Source organism: Pleurodeles waltl, chromosome 2_2 (assembly GCF_031143425.1).
Source record: "Pleurodeles waltl isolate 20211129_DDA chromosome 2_2, aPleWal1.hap1.20221129, whole genome shotgun sequence".
Taxonomy (NCBI): Eukaryota; Metazoa; Chordata; class Amphibia; order Caudata; family Salamandridae; genus Pleurodeles; species Pleurodeles waltl.
In genome coordinates this window covers 172,602,889-172,625,051 of record NC_090439.1, presented here as the reverse complement: position 1 = coordinate 172,625,051, position 22,163 = coordinate 172,602,889, and the positions used below count along the sequence as shown (strand labels likewise).

The 22,163-nt window shown below is 43.4% G+C and overlaps 1 protein-coding gene across 1 annotated transcript in view; it reads left to right on the top strand.

Annotated features, from left to right (window-relative positions):
• LOC138281273 (band 4.1-like protein 4B) overlaps nucleotides 1–22,163 on the top strand; it is a 721,652-nt gene that overhangs the window by 256,036 nt on the left and 443,453 nt on the right. The window contains exon 2 of the mRNA XM_069219592.1: nucleotides 16,856–16,960. Coding sequence (XP_069075693.1) covers nucleotides 16,856–16,960 — 105 coding nt within the window. The remainder of the gene's footprint in view (nucleotides 1–16,855; nucleotides 16,961–22,163) is intronic.

Here is a 22,163-nt window from a genome sequence, read left to right as displayed (position 1 = left end):
CAACTAGGCCAAAGCCTCCGCTAAAGTTATGTTAAGCTAAAACATTTCAAACAAGCAAATCGTAGCACACGTTTATGATTATGTCGGACTAGTGCAATTCTAGTACATCACGTTATATAAAGCACGCTTATAAATGTTGGCAAACTACTCTAAGGGCACATTTTGTCCCCGTACAATCTTTATTAGTTCGGTTAAAGTCACACATGATTATTGCAGCACTACGTTTAAGCGTAAATAAATCAAAACCTTCATTTTCTGCTTCATCAATCCCTCCTCTGATGACTACTTGTCATCACACCAAATTATGCCCACAAATTTTATTCCATTAAAATTCTGTCAGTTCTCTTTTCCTTTTAATTCCCCTAGTTTTCTCTTTGTATTCTTCTGCCATTCTTTTCATAATTTTCTCCTCCTTCCGTCTTTTAATTCTTTCCATAATCATTATTATTCCCCTTTTTATTCCCCAAATTCCAAATACGCAAATTATAACTATCATAATTCCCTCTATTATTTTTAGCAATATCCCATTCCAAATTCCACCAATCCAATTTCCCACTGAAGCAAGTCCTTTTCCAACCTTCTCCCACACTCCTGGTTCTTTCAATTCCTTCAAATCTGCACTTTCTTTTGTTAGATTAGCAAGCATAGTTTTAATTTTCACACTATTGTCGGGAATATACGTACAACAGTGGCGCACACCAAGCATTTTGCAAACGCCGCCATCCTTTGCTAAAAGAATGTCTAAAGCATGCCTATTTTGAAGAGTCATAGCTCTTTCCGCTGCAAGTTCAGCATCTATCAGGATTATAGCACCTGAAAACTTTGTCAACATGTTATCCACTATAGTAGACAACTTTCTTATTTTGATGGAATTCAACACAACTCCCAATGAAGGAATCATGGCTCCAAATATATCTCCTACCACAGCAGCTGCGGTCTCTCTTTTCTGGATACGATGGGATCCAGATGTCTTTTGAATCATCGATAGGTCATCCAGTTGATAAACCTTTGGGAACACTATACCCAAATAACATCTCCCCCACCATCCCTTTGGAAGACGATAATAGGCATTATACCCACAAATGTAATATACACCTGGAATGACAGGGTCAAGTCCGTTCATCATGAATGTCCATTTGGCCTTAAAGATAAATGTATGTTTACACTCACTCGCTCCTACAAAAATGTTATCATAATAAGATTCACCTCGATATATACAAAATTTCCCTACATGCCAAGCATCTAAAGCAATTCTCCCTTGTGTCTTTATTGCGGCAAAATCATAATTATCTACTGAAGTCCTCTTATGTAGCTCTTTTTCTAATTTCGCATTCATTTGTGCCCTTCTATCATCTGTGCGATCTAAAAAGCTTATTTCTACTGCAGAGAGCGAGCAGGTAAGATTTTCCCTATGAGCGTGAGCCGTTTCAAAAGTTTGCATTGGCTCGAAAAATTCCCTCATAATTTTAGCATCCCAATCTTTAGCAATCTGGCTTAGCTGCGCTATTATAGAAACATATGCAAAGGTAACATCATAATTCGAGTAAAAATACTGTATGTTAGTTTGACCATAAAATCTAGACATTACTATACTACATGTAATCCCATATGTAAGAGGCATGTGGTGATAAGTCACCCCTTCCTTTACTGATGTCGGTATCTGTGTACACACATAACAATCTTTTGCATCCATAGTCTCAACATATTCTGTTAGCAAGCGATAGAAAACATTATACGAAAGTTCTTTCTTATCATGCAAGAGTCTCTCATCCAATTCTAGTCTTTTCAATGCTGTTAGTTCAGTGACAGTAACAGGAGCAAAAGTAGAAGCATCTATTCTCTCATTCTCACCCTTACCATGCATTCCAAGTACAATTGCCATTATTATTAGTACACATGCAATTATCAAGCCTATACACACATATTTACAATATTTCTTTCTACTGTTTTGCGTCATGATCTGTATAGAATCAGAGAGCTAGAAGCACCTATAAAGAAACTATTTAGCAATTCAGTTACAAAGCTGAACGAGCGCAATGTTCACACCGTCTTCTTCAAGAGGCCAAGTCACTTATCGGTTAGCAGCATTTGTCTCAATTCGGCAATAACTCAGTCTTTATCGGTTTAGCAAATGTCTCATCCGGTTTAGCAATATCTCAGCTGGTTTTATCACTTTAGATTGTATCAGGCAATGTCATTTATCACCCTTTCAATCAACGCTGTCCATAAAACTTTTCTTTTCTATTGGTATCTCTTCTTCTTCGTTCTCGATGCTTAGAGATACAAACTCGTCAGTCCAATTGTCATTGACTGCATACGCCCATTCAGGACCGGAATATCTTCTGTTCAGTATCCTTTTCCTTTTCAATTTTGCTTCTCTTTTCGATTCTGCTTCGCTGGTACTTTCCACCTTTGTCAAGTCCTTTTCTTCACTCGGGGATGGTACAGCGACAGTTACTTCTTTTCTTTTCTCTTTCACTTTTGGCCTTTCTCCGTCATTCGAACCTTCTTCAGTCCTTTGTTTTATTGGTGATATGCTTAGTCTCCTCTTTGCACCATGTCCATTTGATGGACCTGCGATCTTTTCTGTGGAAGCTTGAACCCTTCCGTTCTGTTCGGCCTTGTCCCCTCCTTCTGGGGAATCAATCACGTTCTCCTTTTCTTTTTCTGTATCGTCTGCTTCTGGTAAAGCCCTCCTCTGATCAGGCTCTCCTGCTTTTTCACCTTTTTCGAGCCCTTCGTCACCGTTACTTTCGTCAGGCTCTGTATCACTTTCAGCTGCTTCAGGTTCTTTGCCACCTTCAGCTGCTTCAGGCTCTTTGTTACCCTCAGCTGCTTCAGGCTCTTTGTCACCTTCAGCTGCTTCGTCGCTGTCTGAACTTTCTCCTTGGTCTTCCCCAAGTGAGTTGGTCTCTTCGTCCTCCAATAATATCTCTCTCTCTTCCGTTTGTGCCTGTTCGTTTTCAGTTCGGTTTTGTTCTGTCTCAGCACTCAGCACTGTTTTATCAGGCACTGGCAGTTTCAGCGCTTCAACTTCCTCATCTGTGGGACACAACACCTTCTTTGTGTGACTGGCGTGAATCCAGTTGGGAACCCCCGCACACTTCACAGCGGTAGTTGTCGTCAGGATCACTTGGAAAGGGCCTTTCCAACGGGGTTCCAGACACGACTTCCTCACGTGCTTCTTCACCACGACCCAGTCACCTGCTTTCAGTGCGTGTCCTGGACTTTGGATCGGTGGTAAGGTGGTCGCTTCCACCTGGTGAGAGAAAGAGCGAACCACGTCAGCCAGACCCTTGCAGTAGTCTAACACCATATCATCTGTAATATCCAAAAGCGCGTTTGCGGGAACTGCAGGAAGTCTCATAGCCCTGCCCATGAGAATTTCGTGCGGAGACAGTCCAGTCTTTCTATCAGGGGTGTTTCTCATTGACATTAGCACCAAGGGCAATGCGTCAGGCCATTTCAAATTTGTCGATGCACATATTTTCGCCATTCTTGATTTCAGTGTACCATTCATCTGCTCCACCAGTCCTGATGCTTCAGGGCGATAGCTACAATGCAGCTTTTGCTCAATGTTCAGCGCTTCGCAGAGTAACTTTATCACCTCGTTATTGAAGTGACTTCCCCTATCTGATTCTAAAGAGATCGGGAATCCGAAACGTGGTATTAACTCCCTCAACAATAGCTTTGCAACTGTAAGGCTGTCATTTCTACGTGTGGGGTATGCCTCAATCCAGTGACTAAAAATGCACACAATCACCAACACATACTTCAAACCTCCATGCACAGGCATCTCAATGAAGTCCATTTGCATTCGACTAAATGGGCCACTGGCTCTGCCAATGTGGCTCGCGTTCACAACCGTTCCCTTCCCTGGGTTCATCTGCTGGCAAGTGACACATCGATGGCAAACTGCCTCTGCAGCTTGACGAAATCTGGGGTTAAACCAATCAGTTTTGAACAATCTTATCATGGCATCTCTCCCTAGGTGAGCTTGCCCATGATAGAACCGCGCAAGCTGTGATAAGAGACTATTTGGCAAAACAAATTTCCCCTCATTTGAAACCCATAACTCGTCTGGTCTCTTTATACATTGTGATTTAATCCAGGAGTCTTTTTCATCCTCCATGACGTTATTCTGCAATGCTTTTAGTTCATCTATTGTATCTACGACCTTTAAGGCGAATGCTTCAGCTGGTTCGAGTTCTGGCTCACTTATCGAATTCCATTCATCCCTGAGTAATATACAGTTCAAGGCACAGAATCTTGCGACTTGATCCGCATATGCATTTCCCAGAGAAACATAGTCCTGTCCTTTTGTATGAGCACTGCACTTTACCACTGCAACTTCAGCTGGCATTTGAATGGCGTGTAACAATTCCCTTATTCTCTCCCCGTTTTTCACTGGGGATCCTGAAGAAGTCAGGAAACCTCTCTGTGACCATAGTTGTCCAAAGTCGTGCACAATCCCAAACCCGTACTGACTATCAGTGTAAATGGTGACTTTCATCAATGCGGACAGTTGACATGCTCTTGTAAGGGCTACAAGTTCTGCTACTTGTGCAGAATAGACTCCTTGAAGCCATCCCGCTTCCAAGACACCTGTTACAGTACATACAGCATATCCTGCTTTCAAAATCCCCATCCCATCTCTTAGACATGAACCATCAACAAAAACAATCTGGTCATTTTCATCAAGCTTAGTATCCTTAATGTCAGGTCGAGGTTTTGTGCAAAATTCAGTCACCTGAAGGCAGTCATGCTCGACGTCTTCAGCGTCCTCAATTTCAGCATTTTCACCAGGAAGCAAGGTTGCTGGATTCAACGTAGTGCACCTTTTCAGCTGCACATTCGGTGAGCCCAGAATTATCGTTTCATACCTTGTGAGTCTTGCTCCAGTCATGTGTTGCGTTCGGGAGCGGGTCAAAAGTATCTCAACTGAGTGAGGGACCCTGACTGTTACTGGGTGTCCCATCACTATTCCTTCACTCTGAGTGAGGCTGATACCAACTGCTGCTACGGCGCGCAAACACCCTGGAAGTGCTGTTGCGACCGGATCCAAAGTAGCTGAAAAATACGCTACTGGTCTGTTTACGCCACCATGGGCTTGAGTCAAGACAGACAAAGAACATGCATCACGCTCATGACAAAACAATGTGAAAGGCTTTGTGTAGTCAGGCATACCTAAAGCTGGAGCCCTACACATGCATTCTTTCAATTCAACAAAAGCATCCATCTCATCTCCTTTCAGCTCAATTTGATCCAAGGCATCCTTCTGGGTCAGCTTCAGTAAAGGCTTTGCTAGGGTCGAGAAGTTGGGAATCCACTGGCGACAATAGCCCACCATTCCCAAAAACTTTCTCACTTCCCTCCTTGTCTTTGGTGGACTCATTTGAAGTACACTTGTTATTCTTTCCTTCATTATTTTCCTTGACCCTTTCTCTATCTGGTGACCCAAGTATTTCACTTTCTTCTGACAGAACTGCAATTTGGAAGGAGACACCTTATGTCCATTCCTTCCCAAATGGTTCAACAGAGCAATGGTGTCGGCTGTACAGCCACTTTCTGTCTTTGATGCAACCAGTAAGTCATCAATGTACTGTACTAGGGTTGACTCGAATGGCAATTCTAATGCTTCCAAATCTTTCTTTAGAATCTGATTGAAGATTGACGGTGACTCAGAAAACCCTTGAGGAATTCGACACCAACTGTATACTCTGTCTAGGAATTTGAAACAAAAGAGGAATTGACTGTCCTCATGAAGAGGCACAGAAAAGAATGCTTGTGACAAGTCAATGACTGAGAACCACTCGGCATCGCAAGGGACTTGAAACATTATCACAGCGGGATTTGGTACGACAGGGCTACACTTGACTATGATGTCATTTATTTTCCTCAAGTCCTGCACAAGTCGGACCTTTCCACTTGGCTTTATTAGTCCCATTATTGGTGAATTACATGGACTGCTTAACACTTCTTTCAGTACCCCCTGTTTTACAAATTCGTCAATAAGTTGAGCAACTTTCATGAGGGTGTCTTGTGCCATGTGGTATTGTGGGGTCTGGGGAAAGATTGCATTGGGCTTTACAGTCACTTTCACTGGTTCCACTCCTTTCATCAATCCCACCTCTTTCCCTGTCATATCCTACACTTCCTTTCCGACTGTTTCCCGTAATTCGGCTGGAATATCTTCTTCAGTTATCATCGGGAAAAGACAAATCAGAGGATACTCTTCATCGACAGTTTCCATCTCATCCCCCTCTACACTCTCCTCTTCTTCCCCATCACTGCTCGTCTGGATTGTTATTCCTTCGTTCGAACACATGATCGAACAACCCAATTTGCACAATAGGTCTCTCCCTAACAGTGCTATCGGGCTTGAGTCACATACCACAAACTGATGCACCCCTTGATAGTTACCGATGCTGACTGGTACCGGATCTGTTATTGGGTTCGTCAGGTGCCTGTTTGCTACTCCCACCACTTGAACTGTCCTCCCTGAGAGTGGCAAATTTGGTACTTCACTGCTCTTAACAGTTGAACGTGTGGCTCCTGTGTCAACCAAGAATGAAACACAATGACCCATTACTCTTCCCTCTACGTACGGACCCTTTTGATCAACTTCCAAGGATGCTGCAAGCACACAATCTCCTTCTTCTGAGCTTTCACTCTCCCATACATTGTTTATTCCACTCTCACTGTGTAATGGGAACTGTTGTACGGTGCCATTTGTACTCATTACCTGACCCGAGACCTGTGGAGGAACCATCACTTGCTGCTGACTCATTGGTGCCAAAGGTATTTGCATTTGCTGATTAGGTACCATGGGTAACTGCTGTTGCATTGGCTGCATTTGCATCATCTGCATACGGGGCATCGGCATCTGTTGCGGCTGCATGGGCTGTAACCCCTGCAGCTGATTTATGGTCTGAAAATTTGGGTTTGGACCTCTTATTTTCGGTCCCCTCATTGTCTGAAATGCATTGACATCATTGTTTTGCTGACCAACACCTGCACCTGCACCTGCACCTTCCTGCACCACCATCGGGCACTCGCGTTTCCAATGACCGACAATTCCGCACACGTGACACGGCATCACCTTCTTCATTGCCGGCACACCAGTCACAACAGTATTCAAATCCGGACCATTATTCGCAAAACCTCCTCTGCCTCTGCCTCTGGCCTGTGGCTGAAACGCCATGTTTCCCTGCAACTGCGGCTGCGGTTGCGGTACCTGCTGTTGGAACCCTTGCATCCCTTGCAAACCTTGCAGACCTGTCTGAGCTGCTTTAAGCTGCATCATCATCACCTTCTCTTTCAACCTTTTCTGTTTCACTTCAATTTCGTCGCTACAGTATTTCGCATAATTCAACACCTCATCAATCGGTTTCGACTGCCAGCAAATCAAATGCGATTTTATCATCTGACTTATCTCTGGTCTTAGCCCTTCCACAAATCTGAACACAAAATGAAGCATGTCCTTCGCCTCTATTGTTTCCGTGCCGCTGTAGTTCTTGAACGCCTTCAACAACCTCTCATAGTAACTATGAATCGACTCTTTAGCCTCTTGTGCCGTTCGATCGATCTTCTGCCAGTCCACATTTTTCGCGGCCACTTTCGTCTTCAAATGCTCAATCACCTTATAGTACAAGCTCATCACCATAGGCGATGGTGCACCCGTCTCCCTGTCTCTCTCTGGTTCACTCGTCGGCCAACCTACAGCTCTTTTGCAATCCTCCCACAAATCTGCCGGAACCACAATCTCAAAGAGAGTGTTCAGATCTTCCCAAAGACATTTTGCAAGCTTCACAAACCTGTCAGTCTGTTGGTACCATTCAATCGTCTTCTCTCTCAGTTTGGGAAAATCATCCGTAAATGACTGAATGTCGCTTCTGTGCCATGGTACATGTATTAATTTTCCCCCTGCTGTCTCCCTCATTGGTAACATTGTTACTGCCTCGCTACTCTGTGGTCTTTTCTCATTGAGCTCTGTAGCACTGTCCCTCCTCTTTTCCTTTCTCTTTACCCACCTGCTTTCCCACTTGTCTAAACATCTCCACACTTGTGCACTCTGCAACAATTCTCTAAGGTGCGCCTTCATGCCTGCTGACCTCATGTGTTCAAAATCTGTGGTCCCAAAATCCAATCTATAGCTCCTGCTCAAGTGTTTTGTCTTGTCTATGTCAACCCCGTTTTTGTCAGCTATTTCTTGCAAGCTTTTATGTACCTTGTTCACTTCTTTTGTAATCCTGGGACATAGATATCTCAGCTCTTCTTCCGAGTAGGACTCTAACCTATTCACACCCATAGTCCCTTCCACCAATTCTTGTGCTTCCATGTTCAACCTCATCCTATTCATATAATCTTCTCCCTTCCCACTGTCTGAGCTTTGTGTGGAATTCAAACTGTTGAACCACTGTGTCAGCTGTTGCGCATTCAACCCCATCAGTGTAGCGTTCACATCGACTGCCATTGATGGCTGCGGCAACTTTTCAGTGTTCGATGACAGAGGTATTATCAGTGGGGGACTCGACCTCACCAGTGTGGACTGAGCACATATGGGACTAAACTCCATCAAGGATCCAGATCCATTTGGCTGAGCCGCTATCAGAGTTATCCCTTGAGTGTTTTCTATGCACCTCCTTTCTGTCCCATTCTGCAGCATTGATCCTTGACCGCTCATACCCAAATTAGACTGACTGTACAGAGGTACCGGCGGACCTACAGTAATGGGTAGCGATATCGCATCTGGGTTCTGTCCATTCCCCATGTTCTGAGGCATGTTCATTCCCACACCATGGGTCATCATTGCCGGCATGCCCATCTGACTCCCCGTCATCTGAGCATGTGCTGTTCCCCCCTGCATCTGCTTTTGAGGCATCAAAAACTGAGTTGATTCAGCTTGTGCCAATGTTGGGTTGTGACCATTCTGTACTCCCCTTACGGTTGGATCTAGAATCACTCCTGCACCGTTGTCACTGCTGTAGTACCCTGGGATCTGCGGCTGATAATTTTCTGCTGGTTTCAACATGGGCACATCTGGATATATTCTCCTAACCTGCGGTATCTGCGGGGTGAACAGCAGACTCGGGTCCTTAGATCCCGATGATGCTCCTGAACTCTGAGTTTCATTATTCTGTACCGATGCCGGAGGGGCAGAACTGGTACTTGGACCTTGTCCACTCTCTGCATAGGGTGGTGGACGGTCGTTCAGCAATTGCATTATCAACTCCTCATCCTCTAACTCCTCTTCTCTTCTCAACTTTTCCTCGTCCTCTCTATCCTTGGAACACTTCCTGTTTGTCTTACAGGTAGCTTTCTTACCTGTCTCCTCTTCTTCCTTAGTAATTGCGGGGAACAATTTTATCCCCTGCAATACATCTGACCTCCACACCTTCTGTGCATTATCCCACCTAGCGTCCGCTAGTGTCTTTTCTACTTTTCTTATCCTGTTCTCGAACTTATTTTGCTGTTGCTGTCTAGCCATCAGTTCCCAAATCGCTAGAGCCTCAAACTGTGCTGGCCTTGGAGGTACCTTCATGTCGTACATCGTGAATCTCAAATTCTCTAGAATCCTTATATTGAACGTCCCATGGATCGGGAACGCTACGCTCCCATGTTTCTCTGTCAGCTTGTGCCATTGCTTTAGCCAAAGGCACGGGGCTACCCCTTTTTCCTCCATTACAATGTAAGCCGGTGTGCCTTCGGGCGGCGTCTCCTCTCCTACACTCGCTTTAATGTAAGATTCCCCCTTCATCGCACTCCTGAATGCTTTAAAGAATTTCATTTTCTCGTCTTTTATTTCACAAAGTTTGTAATCAATAGGTGACTTTTATTCCCGGAATACTCTTCGCTTGCCTTTCCCCTTCCAATCGAGCCCCACGGACTGCGTCCAATCAGTGCGCGACCCTTCTCTGCAACCAACCTATCCCAGCGCGGCTCCTAGTGACGTCACTCACACACACTGCGGCTGACAAACCTCGCGGCTAGTCCTCCTTCACTCACCTCCTCCCGTAACAACTTCTTGCATGTATCGCGAGCTACCAAAAAATAAAACAGATCTGTCGGTTTACTACAGGAAGGGTAACACAGTCGCTTCAGGACCTTAGGGACTTTTCACTAGCCTCGGCAGTTATTCCGTCTTTCTCGGTCCCCACGTTCGCAAGCAAATCTGACCCGCAGACCTACTCTCAACTTGTCAATGATCTATTCTAGTGCACTTAGAATATTGTCAAAGCCCGAAGTCGAAGTTTCTTTCACTCCCTTACACACGTACCGACTCGTTGACCACGCCCGATCAACCTACTAAACCGCCCAGACCACAACATAGATCAACATACTCCGGAGTCTCTTGACCTCGCAGGGCCCGTCTCAACAACAACCACGTGGACCTTTTTATGCACAAAGCGCCACACGGACATGAAGTTCGACGACTTCCCTACTCTCACACTCGGAGTCGCACCTCCGCTATTTCTATGAAGTTCGACGACTTCTCTACTTCTACACTCGGAGTCGCACCTCCGCTAACCTCTAAAAGAAAAAAAATTCCTCGCAACCTTTTCACACACCCTGCGGCAATAAGCTGTGCAAGCGCAAAACCCTAACTTCACTCATACCATCACTAGTACCGCCAACGCTGATCTCCTACCTCCGTTCTCTCCATTCGCAAGCTCCGAGATCCCGGGAAAGTCGCGGTGGACCTAGCCCATCATCATTCTATCAATCTATTTTACCCAAGAAAAATCTAATTCAACTTCTCGAGTGCGGTCTCAAAATGCGTACCCGTTAATTCAACACCATGTACTCTAGGAGTACAGGGTCCCAAAAGACGAAACCGTCCTCTGCTACCATCTACTGATAGAGCGGTCCGTACTAATAATTTACCTGTATTCGGACGCTCTTTAGGCCGATGAATCTTTTGACTAAGTGGGACTCTCCGTACTCTTAATCAATCAATTTCATTAAAATCAATAATCAATAACGAACATAAGCAATACCTTGATCAACATAACACTTAACAATTAATCCAGAATACATTTCGACGAACCCTGACCTTTCAGTCAGGAGTAACCACACCAGTTTATTGCAAAGTTAGTGAATTTATTTCCCTATATTAACAAAGCTAGCACAATATAAATGTGTCTCAACACCAAATGATAAACGTAAATGAACATTAATAGCTGTCCATAACGGCGAAACAAGTGCAATCTATGTAGCATTTGAATAACAAGGCACTCGATAATAGCAATGCAAATCACTAATACGATAATCTGTAATGAACTAATTGCATACATTTAGTCAGCAAAACAAGGTCTCAAATTGCATCGTGCAACAAAAGGAATCCTCATCTAACCTCAAATTAGCATAGGCATGAGGGACTTCATGCAAAAACAATTTAGCAACATTAATTTAGAAAACTCCTAACTAGGGATCTTATCAAAATCAGCAGTTGGTTACCTAAAAGAAACACAATGCAATTGTACAATTTTCTTTCATATTTACCAATTACGATCAGCATACAAGGAAGTCTTCGTCTCACAGGTACCGTTTCTCGATCAGCATGGGTACCGTTTCGATCGGCATGGGACGGGGCAAAGGGGCAAGGTGGACGGGGCAATTGCCTCACGGCGGCAAGGTAAAACTATTACTTCATGCAAAGGGACAAATCAAAGTTAAAGTCTCTAGGGCCAGAATCATTTAAAGTCTCTTTCTCTCGATTAGAGAAAGCATCAAAGTCTCTTTCAAAATGGCGTCGCAGCAAAGTGGGCCATAATAGCTGCAAAGTCTACAAAATGGCGGGTATCGAGCTGGTAATGGCTACTTTCTTCTTGTGCACCTGATTTTTATAGACAACAGTTCAAATCCAGTAGGGTCTTCCATTGGAGGGTTCATAGGTTAGCTTCAAATTGTCCAATCAAAAACGACAGTTCTCAAGCTTTTACTTAAGCATACATTATCCTTGGAGATGGGTACGCAGGTTGCAACATTTTATACCAATTAGCTCACTTTCAGAGCCTCCATTGTCCGCACCTGCAGATCGACCTTGGAGTAAAGAGAAAATATGCCAGGCTGGCACGAAACCTTAAGATAAGCATGTGAACGATCTCAGTGGAAAAGTACAGCTTCAAGCAAAAATACACGTTTAATAGCACATTGGAAAAATACGAGCATCTAAACCGTGAGACCAGGCAACTAGGCCAAAGCCTCCGCTAAAGTTATGTTAAGCTAAAACATTTCAAACAAGCAAATCGTAGCACACGTTTATGATTATGTCGGACTAGTGCAATTCTAGTACATCACGTTATATAAAGCACGCTTATAAATGTTGGCAAACTACTCTAAGGGCACATTTTGTCCCCGTACAATCTTTATTAGTTCGGTTAAAGTCACACATGATTATTGCAGCACTACTTTTAAGCGTAAATAAATCAAAACCTTCATTTTCTGCTTCATCAGTACCAAACAGGTAACACGCATGCAACAATAAGTTCCGGTCAGATTTGTGCGTGTTTGGGAAGGCAGAGCAATTTAACATTCCAGGATATATTAAAACAGTAAAAATAACACATATAACAGTACACAATACAATGGAAAGGTAAGGTAACACAAAACAGTGCTAAACCAGTGCGCCTTTGTGTAAACAGTGCTTGTCGTTCCTTTTGCGAATACCACAACATAATACCAATGCAGTTACCTCAACCATGAACTAGTTCAAGCAATAATCGGACTTTAAAATAATCCTGAACTTTCATCATGTGCAAGAATGAATTTTTGCTAGTCTAGAATGTGTGCAGTGTTACAGTAAACAATGCTTAGTTTAATTGTGGTAATTACTTGTGACTCACCAGCAGCCTTGTGTCGGTATAGCGACAGCGGGGCAGAGCTCAAGTTAGGGAATTATTCCGATCTCTCAGTACACCTTGTACTTTATCTCATTTGTGTTAACGCTAATTAGGGTAAACAATTACTCCACATTTGGCATTATTAGCATAAGACAGAAGGGAGATGATACATTACTAAACATTTCTATTTTATTACAACAATAATTTATTACAAAATGTGCCCTACAGTCTTGGCAGCAGTTTGTTGTTTTCATTATTGTAAAATTTGACTTTTACCCAGTTATAACCAACTTTGTTTTCCTCTGATAACTAATTGATGGAGCCACCAGTTAACATGTTTATCTTCTCTCATACCCAAGATTAGAACTGCAAAGCCTAGTTCTTTTTGCGGTAGTTCAGAAGACGGAACTAGTTATCAGTGTGGGAACTGTGAGGGGACGGAAAGAAAATGTGGTTGTTTTTTGTTACAAAGAGATAGTTGTTTCTTTTCTGCACTTATACCTCGTGAAGGTGCAGTAATGAGGCACACTTTTCGCTACATTGCTGGTTAGTTCTGTTGTAAACAATTTGGATTACAGATTTCAATTCTGGAAATATGTGCTTGCATTGGGACACTCTTTAATGTCAGGGACTCTAGCTTGTGTGTGTTACTGTGAATCACCCAATGACCTCGGGCAACACGCTCTTCCACTCTTGGATCGAGGTTTGTTCTACGTGCCTCAGATGAGTTTAGCACGTGTATGAGAGGCCTGTACGTCTCTTCAGTGAGAGTGAAACGACAAACCTCCCAAGTCTGTATTCTACAGCAGATCCTCTTGCCTGGGTAATATTCGTTTTCCCTTACATTAGAAACAATCCTCAAATGTTTACAGTGCATGACTGCACTTCATCCACCAACATACAATACCTCATTAATGCATCTAATGTGCACCATTCCAGTGGCCTTATGGTTTTGTAATGATTTATGGAAATTGCAAGCAAATGGCTTGTTTCAGCATTACTTCTGCATCATCATCCCCCGCATGTGCAATTCTCAGGACAATATTTTATGCGCTATTTGCACCAAACGAGCCTTAAGTCCTTATATGTTGTACACTGAACACTACATAAAATCATGATGATTACACAGATAGCGTCCAAGGCTAGATGACAGATACCCTCCATTGACAGAGCCTTATTTATCAGCTCACAAAATTCGAGCTGATTAATGGTCCCACCAAATAAAATAAGTGTAGTGCCAGAGCGTGAATGAGGGAAGGGATTTTGCTGCCCCAGCTGTCTCTGCCCTGCACAGAGCAGCATCTGCACACAGTCTTGTGACTTCACGCTGTAGTGTACCTCCCTCAGTTAAAAAATTCATTATCTTATGACTTGATGCATTTACTCCCATTTGAGGTTATCTTTTTTGTTACATTGTAGTATGTGACATTATCATTGCAGAGAAACAATTAACCTACGCCTAATATGAGTGATCCAGTCATTGTAGAGAAATAAGTAAAACAGACTTAGTGTAGGAGACTTAGACTTCAGTTATTCCTAATAGTATTACACAACTAACTTTTGAGAGGGAACAATTGAGCAATGACACCATGTTAGTTTGGATCCTGTTGCGTGTAGTTGTAGACCGTGTGTTGCATTGTTGGTGGTTGGGATGAGTTGTGGCACCTTTGAGTGTGTTAAGGGAGGATGCAAACTTCTGAGCAATAGCTGGAGGATAAAGTGGACAGGAGAGAGAGAGCGGAACTGTGAGAGAAGTGGAGCAACTAATCAAATGCACGAGCAGGGGCTGAGGGAGAGTTTTAGGGGGATCCTGTATGGGTGGGGGCTCACTGTGTGTGGTGGCATCTTTAGTTTGTGCCTGAGGCACCGTGCCTACCTCTAGAAAGGTGGCAGTAGAGCGTTGCACTGTGGACCAGTGGGTAGGGCCAGAGGAACAGGTATTGGAAGGTTTGATAATCAGGTTGCGAGTCCCGTGTGTGTGTGTGTGTGTGTGTGTGGAGGTGTCTTTTCACATACCAGTTCCTGAAATTGAGAAAGCATAGTGTCCCCGGCCGCTGCTGTGGTTTGTTAATTAAGGCTTCTTTGTAATGTAAAGCTATGCTTTCAGCTTTCCTCTATCAGAGGAGCACCTTTGATGCATTTACTCCTAAAGCAGCAAAGAGGTTAAGGAATTTGAATGATTCTAGATCCTTTCTTGAAGCTGAGGCATGTTCCTTCCTAAACGAGTAAACTGAACAATGGCCATTCTTTCAGTCACATAATCTGAGATATAGTCCAAATTTTATAAGTGTCCCTATGTTTTGTTGTCTTCATTTGCGGGGCTTAATGTCTATTCTCAGGGACACTGGTGTAGGTAACACCAGGAATGCAAAGCAGTCTCGCATTTTCAATGAATATGGGGGTCTGCATTTAAGCATATTCCATGTTAGGTGACTGTTTTAGGGACAGCTGCTTGGACAATTGCTCTTTAGGACAGATATGCAAAGAAGGACCAAAGGAGGTGGCGTAAATGGGTGCATGAGACATTGGCGGATGTGTTATGATGCAAAGGGCCCATTAAGCAAGTCTGGCGGCGAGTGAAGTGGATGAAAGTAATTCAGATGGCAGCAGCAGGAAGAGATTTCTGATAACTACCTTAACGTCTTAAAATAGTCAGTTTTAAGCAATACTGTACAATGTGTTTTTTACTAGTCTGTGATGTACGTTGAGTGCCCAACTTTGTGTGGTGTTACAGAAAGGCTCAAGTTCTGAAAAAGCACCAAAGGTGGCTGTGCAGGAGGTGTGTGGTGCCTCAGTAGACATGTGTATGTGTGCAAGTATTAAATGAGTGATTGTGGGAGTGAGAGTATTAAGGAGAGTGGAGTGGGTGGGTGCACCTTGATTAGATTTGCAGTTCATGCTGTAGGGTGAAACTGAAAGGCATCAGCAAAGCAGTTTGTCATATCCTATACTGTAACAGCAAGAGTGGAGGCAGGTGAGTACCGACTAAGTTTTGAGAGCAGAACAGGACTGTAAAGTTCTGCTCTTCTGCAAGCAAAAGGACACGATTGGAAATTGTTTTATCTGGAATGGGGGAAGCAGTAGCAAGGCTGACACCAATAGCCAGTTTCTTATTAATGGTACACAGTCTGATTTAAGGGACACACAAAATCTCAAATGAAGCACTCCTTGAAAAACAATCACGGAAGAATTTTTATTAAACAGTCCTTTGGATTAATTGAATAACCTTAAACTGTGGAAAGTGAGCAATGAACAGGCTTTCGTCCATATGGCACGTACTTGTCACAGACGTGGTGAATTAGCCAAGATGAATATCTGATTAAGGCAACTGGTTACTTGTTAGAAGGGCCTCTTTTTGATTATGTAATTGCCAACAGTACTGTGCACTATGTAGATGGGTGACCGAAGCTACAAGTTATGGATTTCTAAGTACTCTTCACGAAACAAAGCATTCAGGTCTGGCTAGCACGGGGCCAGTGCTAGCCAGACCTTTAGAGGTCGCTAGGAGCCGGAGTTATTGTACTTTAGCTGGACATGACTCCCACATGCTGTCAATAGCCCCGAGAGGTGAAGGTGACAAAATGATTCACGGAGGGCGAGGCTTCTGGTCCAGGCATAAATACTTCTATGAAAGCCCTTGCAAGCTGCAGCTGATAGTCTGAGGAATTTAATTTGATTAAAATATGTCAGTGGATTTATTATAGACGTGCGGGCACGCTTGCCAAAAGCTTCGAGCCTCCTGGTGAAGTTTATGGTGTCTATTTTTCTTCAAAGGGCATCTTTAAGTGTTAAAATTGTAATTGAGTTCGAACAGGTATGGCGATTTTTAGGACGAGAGGAGGGCAGAGGGATTCGGAAGAGGGCATGGTAATATGTATTTTTTCTACAGTGTGTGTTAAACGCGCACGAATGTATCATCCACCTAAATGTCAGGATATTAATTTGCAGTTTTTAAAAGTCGATAATGACAGCTAACTAACATTCTCCTTCTCTCTTCATTTATGTTTCAGAAACACGCCAAAGGGCAAGATCTGTTTGATCAGATTGTATATCATCTGGACCTTGTGGAAACGGATTACTTTGGCCTGCAGTTCATGGATGCGTCCCAGGTTTTTGTACGTATAACCTTTTTCTAGTCCTTGTTTAGGCTCATCTCACGTAATCCCTTCCTGCAGGGAGGGCTGAGAATGGTAAGCAGTGCTACAGTCTTGCCAGCTGATAGATGCCTGACGCAGAAAAGCTATCCAAATTTATTCTGGGGAGTGTGGGTCTCCCATTAGACCTTTACATTGGCCCTGAAAGAAAAGCCGAGGGGATGAGAGTTAAAGAATGGCGAATGGCTGGTTGCCATTTATTCATAGTGTTAAATGAAACTATTGATTTTGCAGGGTGAGCGAAAGGAGCAAAGTACGATTTTGTGTAATTCAGTGTCCTGAGTGAGAGAGGGACGAAAGAGAAGCCCTGATTTGAAAACTGGCGATGCTGTACACATCTGAAGGAGCCCGGCAGAGCAAATATGTTGTGATAGTTGCATGGAAACAAACTGTGAGGAAAGGTCTGAATAGAAAAATAAATGCAATGACTATGATGCATTGGGACATGAGCAGTTGAGTCTCAAAACCAGCAACAGTGAAATGTACCGTGACATGTGCAACTACAAGATCTACAATGAAATGTGACGAATTAATGCAAATAGATAATAAACTAAAAGTAATAACTTGAATGCCAATGATGCTGGTTTGTCGGCGTGTCACTACAGCCCACATTTTCGAATAAAAGAGTAGGCATCTTTAAGAAAGACTATCTTAAATCAGGAGGGTTAGGGAGAACACTTATCAAATCTAAGAACAGCAGAGCCATTTTGCCAGCAGGCTCATCAAGCCTTAAATAGAGGTCGTGTGGGTGTTTGTGTTTGGTTGATTTTTGCGAAGAATTGGCAAGAGACTGAATCAAATATGTCTTTTGAAATCGTAAAGCGCTTCTGTGTTGAGTATGGACAGGGGTATGGTTGCGTATGTGTGCTTGCAGTACACAGGACCTTGTGGGCAATTTTAAAATGTGGCGTAGAGTATCTGGGAGTGGCGTAGAGTAGTAGAGCATCTTAGTGTGGCGTAGAATGTCTTGGCGTGGTGTCTGAGGGTGGCGTAGTGTGTCATAGAGTGCTGTAGTGTGTCGTGGAGTGGCGCAGTGTCTTTGAGTAGAGTGTCTTGGGGTGGCGTGAAGTGTTGTGGAGTAGGGTGAAATATCGTGGCGTGGCATGGAGTGTGGTAGAGTGGCAGGAAGTGTGTTAGATTGGCGTGGAGTGTTGTAGAGTGGCATGGAGGGAGTGGAGTAGAGTGAAAGGGCGTAGAGTAGAGGGGAGCAGAGTGCAGTAGAGTGATATGGAATGGAGTGGCATAGAGTGTTGTGGAGTGGCGTAGAGTGTCACAGAATAGCTTAGAGTAACAAGGACTGTTGTGGAGTTGAGTGTCGTGGAGTGTCATGGAGGGAGTAGAGTGGAATGGCAGAGTGGCTAAGTTCAGTGTTGTACAGTAGTGTCTTAGAGTGGAGTAGTGTCGTTGAGTGGAGTGGCGTAGTTGAGTGAGGTGGCATAGAGTTGAGTACAGCATTGTACAGTACACTGAATTGTCATAGATTGTTGTAGTCTGTTGTGGAGTGTCTTGAAGGGAGTAGAGTGTTGTAGAGTTGAGGAGTGTGGACTGGAAGGGTGTAAAGTGGAGCAGAGTGTTGTAGAGTAGAGTGGCATAGAGTGGAAGGGCAAAGAGTGTCATAGAGTGAGGTGTCATGGAGTGGAGTAGGGTGTTGAAAAGTGGAGCAGCGTGGCATAGAGTGGAGGGGCATAGTGTAGCAGAGTGGATTAAAATGGCATTGATTGGCATAGATGGAGTTGTGTGGAGTAGAGTGTCGTGAAGGGGAGTTTAGTGTGGTAAAGTGGAGTAGAGTGTCTGGCGTGGGGGGGGTGTAGAGTGCAGTGTTGTAGAATGAAGGTGCATAGAGTGGAGTAAAGTGTCATAGAGTGGAGTGATAGAGTAGTATTGAGTGTCTTAGAGTTTAGTGTCGTAGAATACAGTAAATAGCTATGCTTCACAGAAGGGACAAACTCAAGCTGGACAGCCTAAAACAAATAAAGCCTACAAATAGAAAGTGATTAGATATGAGTTACAAAATACAATGGAAAGCAATGGGAAGGATGCACTGTCAGGGAAGCTTTCAGAATGTCCCCAAAGTGTTGTTGTCTTACCAGAGAGCTGTGCTATCCGGTAGGCTTCGACCTAAATAGTGCCATTTAGGTGCATCATTTTTGGATGTGTGTTGCAAAATGCATTGTTGCCACATTTCTGGAGAGGAGAGCATTACTGGCTCTGGTGCCTACATCTGACCCAAAAAAAGTTAGTTGACACGCATGGCAACTCTAGAACTCTTCAAATGTCAGTCTTGACGTCCAAAAGGTTACTCTTATCTTGACAGTAAATGTAATAAAGTTTTGGAATTCACAAAGAATTTCAGGTGTACTTCTCAGAAGATGCCACTATTGCTTTTGGCTGTAAATTTCCATATCCATAAATGTAGCACATCAGTGCATTCACACTAAATACCTTTTTTTCCTAGACATTAAAAATATTGTTCCCTGTGGAGCACATAAATCCCTTAAGCACTGTGCATTTTTGGCAGAATATATATTGTTTTCCATCCTAACATCGGGTTTACTGCTAGCACAATTCCAAATTGCAACTGGGTAGGGTAATATCTTCTGCAATGATGCATAGATGTTCTGTGCTGCAAGTAAAATATAATTTTGCTGCTGGAGCGCTTTGTATAATAATCTTGTCGCCTGACCTTACGTACATGTAGCATTATATAGTCCCTGTCATTTTAATCTCTAAAACAATGTTGATCATGGTATTCCATTGAACATTGTCATAATCAAACGTATACTTTTAACATGATGGGGTGGAGTACTGTAGTAAAAAACCCTTCTCAATAATGAAAACAAACACACACTGCTTGTGATTCGCCGCACCTCTTATGGGTGAGCCAGTCGCTCTAGAAAAACAATTTTATTGGTCTGTATGTGCTTGTGTTTGTGAGTGAAATGAGGCCACATGCCAATGCACTTACAAGATGCCCTCATGTCAAGGCATTCCTTCTCCAGCCAAGGACCCTGTTATCATCTGTCATTATTAATGGGGAATCAGTGTGGAACCTGAGACCGTGGCTAATTCAAAGAGCCAGGATCAGACTGGGGTAGAAAACAGACCCAGACATCAAAATAAAAGTGGCCTCTATTTGCAAATCTGTTTACAAAAAAAGTGGCCTACGTTTGCAGATTAGGCAGTTTTGAAATTGTAGAGGTGACTAAATGATTTTGTGCTTGCTGTAGGCCATGTTTATGGTAATATCAGGGAAAGGAACAGTAAAATCTGTCAGGCCGCAATCTGGTGGTGATGGCTATCAAGAGGAAGGGTTTGTTGGGAGTGCATAAGGGAATTATTTAAAAAGTACTATGAAGTGGCTGGCGCTGGCCGCTTCATACTGCTTTTAGGTAGAAGAGCTAAAGTATCAGTGCTAATGTAAAGTGGTCCAATACCTTTGTATTAAATTGGCACTATATAAACCTGCACTAAATAAGTTGACTGAATGCATTGCCAAATGTTTGTCACTCCTTTTTTTTTTTTTTTTTGGTGAGGTGGGAGGTGTCCAAGCAACAAGGGGGGGCTTGGGGTTATTAAAAGCAACAACAGGAGGGTCGGGAATAATAAAAAGTAGCGATGGGAAGGTTGGGGGGGGGGATGATTGAAAACAAAGATGAGGGGTTGGGGAATTAAAAGCAACCACAACAAAATAAAACCAGAGTCTTCTGTAAACTCAGCACAAACAGCGGATGAAAAAGTAGCCCAATAAAGTCATATTAAATTGGACATATAAAACTGCGATACATGAAAGCATTGCCGAAGCTTTGCCAATGTCTTTTCATTTTTTCTGGCAGGGTGGTTGGGTGAAGTGGGAAGTCTGCAGGCAACGAGGGGAGGTTGTGGGAGAATTAAAAAAGGCTGGAGGTTGGCGGCAATTGAAAACAATAACAGGAGGGTGGGGTGAATTGGAGATTATGGGAGGTTGGGGGGTGATTGAAAACAACAATGGGAGGACTGGGGGAACTGAAAATGACCGGGGTAGAATTGAACACAACACCAGGAGGATGGGGGAAGGACTGAAATTGACGGGAGGATGGGGGAATTAAAGATGACGAGAGGGTGGGGTAATTGAAAACAACGATTAAAGGGTGGGGTTATTGGAAACAATGGCGGGAGGGTGGGGTTATTGAAAACAATGACTGGAGTGAAATCAATGTGATTGAAAACAATGAGAGGGCTGGGGCAGGTTTAAAGCAACCACACCAAAATAAAACCTGAGTCTGCTATAAGTTCACCACAAGCAGCGGGTGTAGAGGTCGTGTTCAAATAACTGGTGATCACATAATGCGGTCCAGTACCTTTTAGTTGAAATGGCACTTTATAAAGCTGCCAAAAAATAATATAAAAGCATTGCCAAAGCTTTGCCAGTGCGGTTTTTCTAGCGAGGAGGGAGGGCTTTAAGAAACAATGGAAGGCTTTTTAAGAATCTTGTCAACTCTGGTCAATTTGCCTTAGAAATTATCACAGCCTTCTGTCTTGGGTTCTTAGGATAGACTTTGTTTCACAGCTGGGAGACCCACTGTAGTGCTGCCTGCAAAGTCACGTACAAGTGAGAGTCTCAAAGATCATCTAACTGCATCTAATATTCATACTCTTCAACAGGCATTGAATACTTTAGCTGATGCATACGTTAAAAGCATATCTGTTAGTGATGTGATTTCTTTCTCAGCCTTTATCTTTTTTGTAAGTGACGAACTACACTCCGTGGGCTGGGGGTGTTCTGCTGTTTCTAGATAACCTCTTCTGTTTTTTGGAACTGTTTGTGTTCTATCCCGGCCTATGCCTTGAAACTAATTCATGTACTGAAACTCAGGGTGTAGCACATACTTTATAGTTTTGTTTTCTGCACGCTCGTTTGGTTGAGTGGCACAAGGTGGAGCCTCTTCACAAGACTGAGTTAAATTCTGTTTCCTATCTCCACAAGACGACGAGCAGCAGGAAGGAGAGGAAAGGAGCAAGAAACACCCTTTACGGTTGTAGAGGTATGGGAAAAGCAAGCAAGGGATGGAGCAAGCTGGAGGAGGATGATTGGAGGGTGGGAGAAGCAAGAATGCGTAGTTCGATTGCACATGAAAGGGCTATGGACGGAGCAGCAGCAGAGGGCCTGACTAGGAAGAGGCAGGAA